Here is a 13,040-nt window from a genome sequence, read left to right as displayed (position 1 = left end):
CCCTGCACAAGAGCCTGGGCATATTTCCCTATTTCCCATCAAGTGTAGTCTAAGGTAGCTCATCTCAGCCACTGCCCCTGACTTCAGACATGGGATAGCTCCTCTCAGCCACCGCCCCAAGTCTGAGGTCAGGGGCAGTGCCCGGGAGGAGCAACCCTAAGTCCGAGGTCAGGGGCAGCGCCGGAGAGGAGCAACCCCATGTCTGACATCAGAGGCGGCGGCCGAGAGGAGCTACCCCACATCCAAGGAGCGGTGGCTGCGTGGGTGCAGGAGGGCTGAGATGAGCTACTCCATGTTCAAGGTCAAGAGGGGTGACTCTTCCAAGGTAAGGAGCAGGAGCTGAGCTTTGCTGGAGCATCCGTGAAGAGATACCCCAAGTCCAAGGTAAGAGACACCTAGGTAAGACAGTAGGTGTTGCGAGAGGGCATCAGAGGGCAGACACACTGAAACCATAATCACAGAAACCGAGTCAGTCTGATCACATGGACCACAACCTTGTCTAACTCAATGAAACTAACCGTGTGGGGCCACCCAAGACGGACGGGTCATGGTGGAGAGGTCTGACAGAATGTGGTCCACTGGAAAATGGAATGGCAAACCACTTCAGTATTCTTGCCTTGAGAACCCTATGAACAGTATGAAAAGGAAAAATGATAGGATACTGAAAGAGGAATTCCCCAGGTCGTTAAGTGCCCGATATGCTACTAGAGATCAGTGGAGAAATAACTCCAGAAAGAATGAAGGGATGGAGCCAAAGCAACAATACACAGTTGAGGATGTGACTGGTGATAGAAGCAAGGTCTGATGCTGTAAAGAGCAATATTGCAGAGGAACCTGGAATGTTAGGTCCATGAATCAAGGCAAATCAGAAGTGATCAAACAGGAGACGGCAAGAGTGAATGTTGACGTTCTAGGAATCAGTGAACTAAAATGGACTGGAATGGGTGACTTTAACTCAGATGACCATTGTATCTACTACTGTGGGCAGGAATCTTAGAAGAAATGGAGTGGCCATTATAGTTAACAAAAGAGCCCACAATGCAGTATTTGGATAAAATCTTAAAAACGACAGAATGATCTCTGTTCATTTCCAAGGCTAACCATTCAATATCACGGTAATCCAAGTCTATGCCCCAACCAGTAATGCTGAAGAAGCTGAAGTTGAATGGTTCTATGAAGACCTACAAGACCTTTTAGAACTAACACCCCTAAAAGATGTCCTTTTCATTATAGGGGACTGGAATGCAAAAGTAGGAAGTCAAGAAACACCTGGAGTAACAGGCAAATTTGGTCTTGGAGTACAGAATACAGCAGGGCAAAGGGTAATAGAGTTTTGCCAAGAGAGCACACTGGTCATAGCAAACACCCTCTTTCAACAACACAAGACAAGACTCTACACATGGGCAACACCAGATGGTCAACACTAAAATCAGATTGATTATATTCTTTGCAGCCAAATATGGAGAAGCTCTATACAGTCAACAACAACAACAACAACAACAAACAAACAAACAAACAAAAAAAAACAAGACCAGGAGCTGGCAGTGGCTCAGATCATGAAATTCTTATTACCAAATTCAGATTTAAATTGAAGAAAGTAGGGAAAGCCACTAGACCATTCAGGTATGCCCTAAATCAAATCCCTTATGATAATACAGTGGAAGTGAGAAATAGATTTAAGGGACTAGATCTGATAGACAGAGTGCCTGATGAACTATGGACAGAGGTTCATGACATTATACAGGAGACAGGGATCAAGACCATCCCCATGAAAAAGAAATGAAAAAAGCAAAATGGCTGTCTGAGGAGGCCTTACAAACAGCTGTGAAAAGAAGAGAAGCAAAAAGCAAAGAAGAAAAGGAAAGATATAAACATTTCAATGCAGAATTCCAAAGAATAGCAAGGAGAGATAAGAAAGCCTTCCTCAGCAATCAATGCAAAGAAATTGAGGGAAACAACAGAATGGGAAAGACTAGAGATCTCTTCAAGAAAATTAGAGATACCAGGGGAATATTTCATGCAAAGATGGGCTCGATAAAGGACAGAAATTGTATGCACCTAACAAAAGTGGTGTTGGAGAAGACTCTTGAGAGTCTCTTGGACTGCAAGGAGATCCAACCAGTCCATTCTGAATGAGATCAGCCCTGGGATTTCTTTGAAAGGAATGATGCTAAAGCTGAAACTCCAGTACTTTGGCCACATCATGCGAAGAGTTGACTCATTGGAAAAGACTCTGATGCTGGGAGGGATTGGGGGTAGGAGGAGAAGGGGACAATGGAGAATGAGATGGCTGGATGGCATCACTGACTTGATGGACGTGACTCTGAGTGAACTCCGGGAGTTGGTGATGGACAGGGAGGCCTGGTGTGCTGTGATTCATGGGGTCGCAAAGAGTCGGACATGACTGAGCGACTGAACTGAACTGAACAAAAGCAGTCTAGTCAAGGCTATGGTTTTTCCAGTAGTCATATATGGACTGTGAGGAAAGCTGAGCACCGAAGAATTCATGCTTTTGAACTGTGTTGTTTGAGAAGACTCTTGAGAGTCTCTTGGACTGCAGGGAGGTCCAACCAGTCCATCCTAAAGATCAGTCCTGGGTGTTCATTGGAAGGACTGATGCTGAAGCTGAAACTCCAATACTTTGGCCACTTCGTGTGAAGAACTGACTTATTGGAAAAGACCCTGATGCTTGGAGGGATTGGGGGCAGGAGGAAAAGGGGACAACAGAGGATGAGATGGCTGGATGGCATCACCAACTCGATGGACATGAGTTTGAGTGAATTCCAGGAGTTGGTGATGGACAGGGAGGCCTGGTGTGCTGCAATTCATGGGGTCGCAAAGAGTCTGACATGACTGAGTAACTGAACTGAATAGAAGCAGAAAATATTAAGGAGAGGTGGCAAGAATACACAGAACTGTACAAAAAAGATCTTCATGACCAAGATAATCACGATGGTGTGATCACTCACCCAGAGCCAGACATCTTGGAATGTGAAGTCAAGTGGGCCTTAGAAAGCATCACTACAAACAAAGCTAGCGAAGGTGATGGAATTCCAGTTAGGCTATTTCAAATCCTGAAAGATGATGCTGTGAAAGTGCTGCACTCAATATGCCAGCAAATTTGGAAAACTCAGCAGTGGCCACAGGACTGAAAAAGATCAGTTTTCATTCCAGTCCCAAAGAAAGGCAATGCCAAAGAATGCTCAAACTACTGCACAATTGCACTCATCTCACACTCTAGTAAAGTAATCCTCAAAATTCTCCAAGCTAGGCTTCAGCAGTACGTGAACCATGCACTTCCAGATGTTCAAGCTGGTTTTAGAAAAGGCAGAGGAACCAGAGATCGAATTGCCAACATCCACTGGATCATCAAAAAAGCAAGAGAGTTCCATAAAAACATCTATTTCTGCTTTATTAACTATGCCAAAGCCTCTGACTGTGTGGATCACAATAAACTGTGGAAATTTCTGAAAGAAATGGGAATACAAGACCACCTGACCTGCCTCTTGAGAAACCTATATGCAGGTCAGGAGGGAACAGTTAGAACTGGACATGGAACAACAGACAGGTTCCAAATAGGAAAAGGAGTACGTCAAGGCTGTATATTGTCACCCTGCTTATTTAACTTATATATAGAGTACATCATGAGAAACGCTGGGCTGGAAGAAGCACAAGCTGGAATCCAGATTGCTGTGAGAAATATCAATAATCCCAGATATGCAGATGACACCACACTTATGGCAGAAAGTGAAGAGGAACTCAAAAGCCTCTTGATGAAAGTGAAAGAGGAGAGCGAAAAAGTTGGCTTAAGGCTCAACATTCAGAAAATGAAGATCATGGTGTCTGGTCCCATCACTTCATGGGAAATAGATGGGGAAACAGTGGAAACAGTGTCAGACTTTATTTTTTTGACCTCCAAAATCACTGCAGATGGTGATTGCAGCCATGAAATTAAAAGACGCTTACTCCTTGGAAGGAATGTTATGACCAACCCAGATAGCATATTCAAAAGCAGAGACATTACTTTGCCAACAAAGGTCCGTCTAGTAAAGGCTATGGTTTTTCCAGTGGTCATGTGTGGATGTGAGAGTTAGACTGTGAAGAAAGCTGAGCGCTGAAGAATTGATGCTTTTGAACTGTGGTGTTGGAGACTCTTGTGAGTCCCTTGGACTGCAAGGAGATCCAACCAGTTCATCCTAAAGGAGGTCAGTCCTGGGTGTTCTTTGGAAGGAATGATGCTAAAGCTTAAAATCCAATATTTTGTCTGCCTCATGTGAATAGTTGACTCATTGGAAAAGACCCTGATGCGGGGAGGGATTTGGGGCAGGAGGAGAAGGGAATGACAGACAATGAGATGTCTGGATGGCATTACAGACTTGATGGACATGAGTTTGGGTAAACTCTGGGAGTTGGTGATGGACAGGGAGGCCTGGTGTGCTGTGATTCATGGGGTCACAAAGAGTTGGACAAGACTGAGCGACTGAACTGAACTAGTACGAGGTCCTCACCAGTTCTGAATTCAAGGCTTTTCCGGATCTTTTCTTGCTTGATTCCCATTCCACTCCTTCTCCAGAGCAATTCAACAGCTAGCTTTAAATATTTAGGTCTTCCTTTCCTTTGTTTACACTCATCAACCTTATCTTTGCTAATAGGTTTCATTCTTGGTATCATCTCCATCTCTCTGAGTTCAATTCCTAATCATTCTTTAATTTCAATTTAAAGATTATTTCCTCCATTATTCCTTAACCATCTCAAATGCTCTCCCTGCCTTAGATTGAAAGTCATCTCTCGACTGAATCCCAAAGCATTTCTATTTTTTTGTAGCATATCACTTTCCTCCTTAGGTTGCCCTTATATTCTTTACATGCCTGTTTTCTTAAAAGTCCTGCAAGCACTTAAAGGGCAAGTGTTGAACTCATACGCTCATCTTTATGCTCCCTATGGTATCTCATATTTAAGTTTACGTTTCACCACTAGTTTCTACTAATAACGAAGTCTGTGACCCTGAGCAAGTCATTTAACCTGTTTGTGTCAATTTGTTAGTAAATCAAAAACATATTCTAACAGTCTGAATTTGAGATGGCTTAAATTACATATTCCTGGGACTGCACAAGAACACTTGGAAGCACATACTAAAATAAAGATTCCTGCATAACTTCAACAAAGCCTAAAATTATGGCCACACTACTAGCTGTTTCCACCAATAAGTTCCTATAATTATTTTTTTCTGACTTACTTGGATCAATACAGAGTGGTGTGACTGTGCCCTTTTTGACTGTTACTGCTAGCTCAAGCATCAGTGACATAATATACGACATAATATACTCCTCACCTTTTTGTTAATATATAGCATTGCATTTGTGTTTGGAGGGAATCATACATTCAATCATTTATGCCATAAATATTTATTGAGTATCTATTAACCAGACATTTTTCCAGGTGATGGGTTCTGTTCTCACATTAGTAAATAGAAGAGGGGAGGGGGAAGGGGAAAAAAAGGTGTAATTATGAAAGAGTTTTCCTATTTTAACTATTCTAAACAATCTCTCATTGGTAGATTATGAAACTTTTAGACCACCTATGTTAGGCTAAGACTCAAAGCAAACTTTTTCATGGTTAATGTTTCCTAAAAGCAAAAGGAAAATTCCTTTTTTTTTTTCATTTGTGCAGATGATGCAGAGGAGCGAGTACAAAGTTTGTCCACTCAATCCTTCTAAAGATAATACACTGGAAACATTTTGGTGGGTGTGAATCACTCAGACAAGCATTCTTCACTCAGAAATAGAAACTGGCCTTATTTGTTCCAGATGTTACACAGCTGCAGGGAAGTTAAAGCCAGTGGTCCTGTTTTCAATGCAACCAAACTCTTATTGCATTTGGAATTTCTTAACCAATGAACTCATGTTACTTGTTCTAAGACCTGCACAATTTTCTTTTTTCCACTCATTCCATTTACAAACAACTCTGCTTCAAGGGAACCGCACTTCAGAATTAATGAGTCTACATCTGTGTTGTACAAAGGAAACACATCCTGTTTACCACTGTCTCCACCTTTCATTTATCTCAACCTCTTTAATATCAGGCGTAAAATATCTCAAAGAGAGTGCTTGAAGGAAAGGAAGAGGAGAGTTGAGTTGTATGGTTCTTAATATTTTATAGCTCTTTAAAGATGGAATTATGATATGTTCATCTTAAGAAGAATTTCAAGCAGAATTGTTAGGGAGGATATTGAGTATAAAGATGTAACTCAAATTGTTTGTAGTTTGAAAAACTTGACTTATTAGCTTATTTCTTGACTTGCCTGTAGGTCTGTAAGAGCTGCTGTGTTGATGCATGAAATATAAAATGATTATGGCTCTTTGAAGAGGGTAAATAAGTTAAGAAATTAAGTAGGTGATATACATGCTAATTTTATATCTACTCCATAAAAATGAAAATATATGTGTTCTATTTTGTTTGAGAACACTTGTGTCTGGGACACAGAGTACCAGATCTTGAGATTATTGTTTTAATAAATAAGACTTTTTCAAATTGTGGTTCATGGACAATCTACAGCAGAATCACACTGGTAGCTTTATGAAAATATGTACTTTGAGGCCCAGTTGAGTTAGAATCTCTGCAAATTGGGCCTGGGGAGCTAGAGAGACTCCAGAGATCAGAAAACAACAACAAAGTCTCATCTTCCAGCTGTGAACAGCAAAGTCTAGAGAAATTAAGTGAATTTCTCAAAACCATGAAACGAGTTAATAATAAATTAAAGGCCTAGAATTTTGTTTATTAATGCTAAGACCAACATTCTTTTGTTAGTTTTTATCCTTCAAAAAGATTTAAAAAAATTTAAAGGAACATAAATACCCAAATAGGGGCTTCCTAAGTGTCTCGGTGGTAAAGAATCCACCTGCCAAAGCAGGGGACACAGGAGATTGGAGTTCGATCCCAGGGTCAGGAAGATCCCCTGGAAGAGAAAATGGCAACCCACTACAGTATTTTTGCCTGAAAAATTCCATGGACAGAGGAGCCTGGTGGGCTATAGTCCTTAGAGTTGCAAAGATTGGGTACTACTGAGCAACTGAGCAAGTACCCAAATATCACTATATGTCTCACTTAACAATTCTTTTATATAATATATTTTATGAAAGTGTTAGTTGCTCAGCTGTGCCCAACTCTTTGCAACTCCATGAACTGCAGCCTGCCAGGGTCCTCTGTCCATGGAATTCTCCAGGTAAGAATATTGGAGTGGGTAGCCATTCCCTTCTCCAGGGGATCTTCCCAACCCAGGGATTGAACCCAGGTCTTCTGAATTGCAGGCAGATTCTTTTACTATCTGAGACACCAGGAAAACTAATATACTTTATACATGTATAATATAATATACAATAATATACTTCTATCATTAATTATCCAAATCCTTGTTCTCCAAGATTTTGGAAGTACCTTTCCTTCAGACTCACCATGAATCTTTTGAGTTATAATTAAAATCTTCCAGGAAAAAGAGGAACACGTTATGTTTCATGGATTATTGATTAAGTCTTTGAAATTTCATGATTGATTATTATGGAAATGAGTGCTTATTAATTAAAGCTATTCAAACCATTCAAATAGTAGTTTGGATTCAGTAATGATTCTTCAAAGACATACACAAAAGCTATAATTGATGGCATACATTCTTGGTATATGTATATGGCACAAGTTAAAATGGAGCCTTAAAATAATCTGTGTGATGCCATTCAAAACTGATTCAAAAACTTGTTCCACACATGTTAATAATGATATTAATCATTTTATATGTTTTCTTATGTATGTAGTTTAGCCTACAAAAAGGAAAAGACTCTGTAAATGCTATTTGTTAAGTTTTCTATAATTTGCCTCAAGTGATAGTGTGCTGACACTCATTTGGAGCTTCCCTGGTGGCTCACTGGTAAAGAATCTTCCTGCAATGTGGGAGACCCGGGTTCAGTCCCTGGGCTGGGAAGATCCCCTGGAGAAGGGAATGGATTCCCACTCCAGTATTCTTGCCTGGAGAATCCTATGGACAGAGGAGCCTGGCAGGTTACAGTCCATGGGGTGGCAAAGAGTCAGACACGACTGAGCAATTTTCATTTTCACTTTCTGACACCCACTTATGAGTAAAGAGGCACTATCAGAGACAAGATGTACACATATACTTCTCTGCTATTCGTAAGTGAACACTCATAAATGCATTAAAGACAATATTGCTTTCAGTGTTAGCCACATATAAAAAATGGATATTAGAATTCTGAGTATGTATGTGAGATGAGAGCCTCTCTTTTGTAAATGACTCATCACCAAATTCAGTGACTAGACTCCACAGAATCAGAGCAAAAAATGGATATAAAGTCTACTGGTTCTCTGACCTAAGTCTGCTGCCAGGCAAAAAGGAGTGTTCTCACATGTGAGTTCCATTTATTTCTTTTTTCTTTATCTACTTTAAAGCATTTTAATAACAATGTTGAAGACAATGTAATAGAATCACAGACTATTTTGGAATACATTTTCTTATATTAAAAAGTTTCAAAAACAAATTGGGGATGAAATTATATAACTTCACCCTACTCAGCTTTATTCAGTTGATCAGTCTACTTTTGGGTGCCTGTTACCTAACAATCTACAATTTGAGGAACTTAGAAGGCAAATAAACATAGTTCTTATTTTTAATAGCCTAAGATTTTCCATTAGTCAAATAGACAAATTTAATTCCGGGTCCAATCACACTAATGACTCTTAAAAGATGTTTTTAAGTGACCCTCCTTTAGAATTTAGACACTTTGCCTTATCAGACAAGATGTAACCCTCACATTTTAAAGCATCCATAGTGAACAATAGAATCTTCCTTGGTGGCTCAGACGGTAAAAGCATCTGCCTACAATGCGGGAGACCCGGGTTCAATCCCTGTGTCGGGAAGATCCCCTGGAGAAGGAAGTGGCAACCTGCTCTAGTACCCTTCCCTGGAAAATCCGATGGATGGAGAAGCCTGGTAGGCTAGAGTCCATGGAGTCACAAAGAGTTGGACACAACTGAGCACCTTCACTCACTCATTCAGTGAACAATAAGTAAGATTTTAAGTCTACTACTACTAATGTAATGAAGATATAGTGATTCAAAACACTTGTTGAACTTGGGAGTTTGAGATATAAATCCTAGTTCTGCCATTTCCCTCAGGTACCTCCCATACCCTCTCTAACCTCACTTTTTTGATCTGTAAATGAAGACATGTAATGGTGCCTGTGTCAGGTGGTTCTGAAGACAAAATGAAGCAACACCTTACAGGAGCTTGGCACAGAACTTGATACATTACAGTCATCCCTTAGTATCCTCTGGGGATTGGTTCCACGACCACCTGTAGGTATCAAAATCCTCTCTTGTTCAAGTCCCTCATAAAAGTGCAAACACGTGGACTCCCTCTTAGTAGTTTCTGCCTCTAAGGATATGGAGAGCTGAGTATTTAGAGTATGTACTACTTGAATGATTTAAAGTTACTAAAAGGGAGAGTCCAAAGGAATCTTTTTTCATGGTGTTTCAACTGATTTTATCAAGGCTCACAGATGCCTTGCTTGTAGCCTTAAGTTGTCTACTTGGTGTCCCCTTGAAATAAGCTTTTCCCCTCAAATTCTTCCCTGTTGGTTTCTGATAATTTATTAAGTTTTGAAGTTTTTTGTTTCTTTTTTTAAAATATAAATTTATTTATTTTAATTGGAGGCTAATTACTCTACAATATTGTATTGGTTTTGCCATATATCACGCTTGTTTCCACATAGCTTTTCATTTATAAATTAAAAAAAAAAACTTAAGGTCAATTATTTAATACTTTTTTAGTGATACGTAGAGATACAATAAAATATAATGAGATTCATAAATGTAAAAGCAGATGTACCTTAGGGTCCACATTGAGAATTTTTCTGTCTCTTTTGTATTTGAAAAGTAAGCCTTCTGGATTATCGGCAATCACTTGGTAGTTGGGGGTTGAATTCCAAACAGCAATATGACTGTCCCAGTTGTAAAAACTATAAAAATAAATATTTATTAGGAATTAATATGCATAATGAATTAAATGGACAAATATATTCCAGACAATATTTGGGGCAGGTCAGCTTCAAGATAAATGGATAAGATCACTGTCTATAGAACCATGCAGACCACAGGTGTGATTAAAATTCTTGCAGAAAAGATTAGATTGGGTTCTCAATCATTTGGATTCATATTTATGACTATTTTGCATGATTTCCTGGTTTGGACACTCAAAGATCTAGGGCCTATTCCAGTATTATATTCCCAGGAAGAAGAAAATTGATGTAATTTAAGGCTATTTCTTCTAGCTAAGACTCTTCAGGTTATTGAATATTCAGGGAATTAAGTAAGAGACTGTTTACTGGAAGGAAAAGTAGGCTAAGTCACCTCTTTTCATTCAAAACCAATTAATTCATTTATTTAAGGCTCCATTTTTCAATGATACATTTCCCAGGCAGGAAGAAAACTACTTGTGTTTGAGAGGTGACCACAGGCCAGGCATGATGTGATGTATTCTACAACAACATCCATATGAAACTGCTCTTACTTTGCAGACAAGGCAAAGATATCAGAGGAGTTCAACTAGTATAGTTAACATTCTAAATCTAATATTTCAACCCAGATCTGTGTGTTTCAAAGTATACACACACTCTTTCTTCCACTCAGCAATGCCTGTTCAACTCTTTCTTTGGATGATCTTCTATGGAAACTTTGTGTTTTTTCCATGTCTTATTTTATATCAATTTGTCAATATAAATATAATGCTGTTATGTGTTAGAAGCATCCTCAACATACTTATTTTTACATATCTCATTTCCATTAACACATTTCTAATATTATGTTTGCTTTTAAAATGACAGCTGTAGAGATAAGACATGTATAGCTTACAGCCCAGTATGCCTCTCAAATATTTTTAATATTTATTTTTAATCATTTCCCCCTTATCCTATTTCTGGGTTGTTTTGCCTTCTATGACTGCTCTTCTTCATTTTGAAAGAGTAGATTTCATTGATTAAAATCACCCTGAATTACATTGTTTTCTGAGGCATCAACTTTTTGCTATTACCTGAAAGTGTGATATGTTTACCTTCAAATATTTTAATATTCAAAACCTGATTTTATAGATCATATATCTTCAGTGGTGCATATGAGTGAGAACTAGTGTCTCTCTTCGCCTCTTACTTCTTCTATGCTCAAGACATACTAACATCTGCCCTTTCTGAGGCGTAGAGTTAGAAAAAGAAGTTTTCCAACCACCTCTGTCTGTTTTGTCAACCCTTCCCAAGAAAGCAGGAGTGACTATCTGATTAACAAATTGAGGGCAGGAGCTGAACATTCACGCTTTCTAGGTCCTCACTCTAGTCCGCTTTTGGCAGGCTCAGTGCCCAATAGGTTGATGATAGGAGAGCTGCCAATAGTACTGGTGGTAAATTCAATCCAGTAGAAATGGAATTACAAGACAATTTGGCTTCACACTCAAAATTCAGCTTAATTCATAATAAGGAAGATAAATTGACCTCCATCCTCCTGGGTGTTCAGTTAAGAGACTGACAAACTGGAATAAGGGACATGGGTATGATTCTCAACCTTATGTGTCTGTATATTTCTGAGATATACAGATAGAGACAATCTCACTAAAATGTTTGAGTCATAGTTATGCTCTGAAGGGCATGGTTTATATCACACATTCCTATCTTATTGCTCAGACTTCAAATGAAAAGCCTCATTGAAGTTCAGGCAGATTTTTTTGAATATATATTAATATGTATATACACACACTCTTTATGTAAGAAAGTCAATTTGTCTAGCACATGGTACTTTTGATGAAGTGGCTTGGATTTTTTGTCAATACTTTTTGTTCTCCTATTCAGGGAAGGGTAATAAGCTTCATTTCAAATGCCAATTCTAATAGCTAATTATTATTATTATTTAATAATGATAACTAACACATTTAATAAGCATCATGTACTGGGTAATGTTTTGAGACTAAGGAATCTATTATGTCATTAATCTTATTGTCAACCCCATGAAGTAGGCAGAAAGCTATCCCATTTTATACACAGAGCCCAGGTGATCGTGAAGTGTGTCTGTGGATGAAAATGAGGAACTGGATTTAATAACATACTGAAAAGTGGATTTAATGGTTAGGAGAAAAATGTCAATGAAATAAGAGTCTAGATTACTCTCAGATTTCTGATTTGAATACCTAAGTGGATAGAATTATTAATGTTTCAGTTCAGTTCAGTTCAGTCGCTCAGTTGTGTCCGACTCTTTGCGACCCCATGAATCGCAGCATGCCAGGCCTCCCTGTCTATCACCAACTCCTGGAGTTCACTCAGACTCATGCCCATCGAGTCAGTGATGCCATCCAGCCATCTCATCCTCGGTCGTCCCCTTCTTCTCCTGTCCCCAGTCCCTCCCAGCATCAAAGTCTTTTCCAATGAGTCAACTCTCCGCATGAGGTGGCCAAAGTACTGGAGTTTCAGCTTTAGCATCATTCCTTCCAAAGAAATCCCAGGGCTGATCTCCTTCAGAATGGACTAGTTGGACCTCCTTGCAGTCCAAGGGACTCACAAGAGTCTTCTCCAACACCACAGTTCAAAAGCATCAATTCTTCAGCGCTCAGCCTTCTTCACAGTCTAACTCTCACATCCATACATGACTACTGGAAAAACCATAGCCTTGACCAGACGGACCTTAGTCGGCAAAGTAATGTCTCTGCTTTTGAATATGCTATTTAGGTTGGTCATAACTTTCCTTCCAAGGAGTAAGCATCTTTTAATTTCATGGCTGCAGTCACCATCTGCAGTGATTTTGGAGTCCCCCAAAATAAAGTCTGACACTGTTTCCACTGTTTCCCCATCTATTATTAATATTTACTAGGAAATAAAACACAAGGTAGGGAACAGATTGCAGGAAATAGAAGGGATTATTTCAGTTTTAGATGTGTTCAACTTGAAATCCTCGGGAAATATTCAAGAAAATGAAAGCAAAGGTCTTGGTTTGTGCTGTTT

At 39.3% G+C, this 13,040-nt stretch overlaps 1 protein-coding gene across 1 annotated transcript in view; it reads right to left on the bottom strand.

Moving 5' to 3' along the window:
• The window catches only part of CFAP299 (cilia and flagella associated protein 299), a 713,998-nt gene that overhangs the window by 21,306 nt on the left and 679,652 nt on the right, over positions 1 to 13,040 (bottom strand). Inside the window, exon 5 of the mRNA XM_069594459.1 lies at positions 9,893 to 10,022. Within this exon, the coding sequence (XP_069450560.1) occupies positions 9,893 to 10,022 (130 nt within the window). The remainder of the gene's footprint in view (positions 1 to 9,892; positions 10,023 to 13,040) is intronic.

Source organism: Ovis canadensis, chromosome 6, assembly GCF_042477335.2.
Source record: "Ovis canadensis isolate MfBH-ARS-UI-01 breed Bighorn chromosome 6, ARS-UI_OviCan_v2, whole genome shotgun sequence".
NCBI classification, from domain to species: domain Eukaryota; kingdom Metazoa; phylum Chordata; class Mammalia; order Artiodactyla; family Bovidae; genus Ovis; species Ovis canadensis.
The sequence above is the reverse complement of the archived record's forward strand: the minus strand, read 5'-3'. Positions and strand labels throughout refer to the sequence as shown.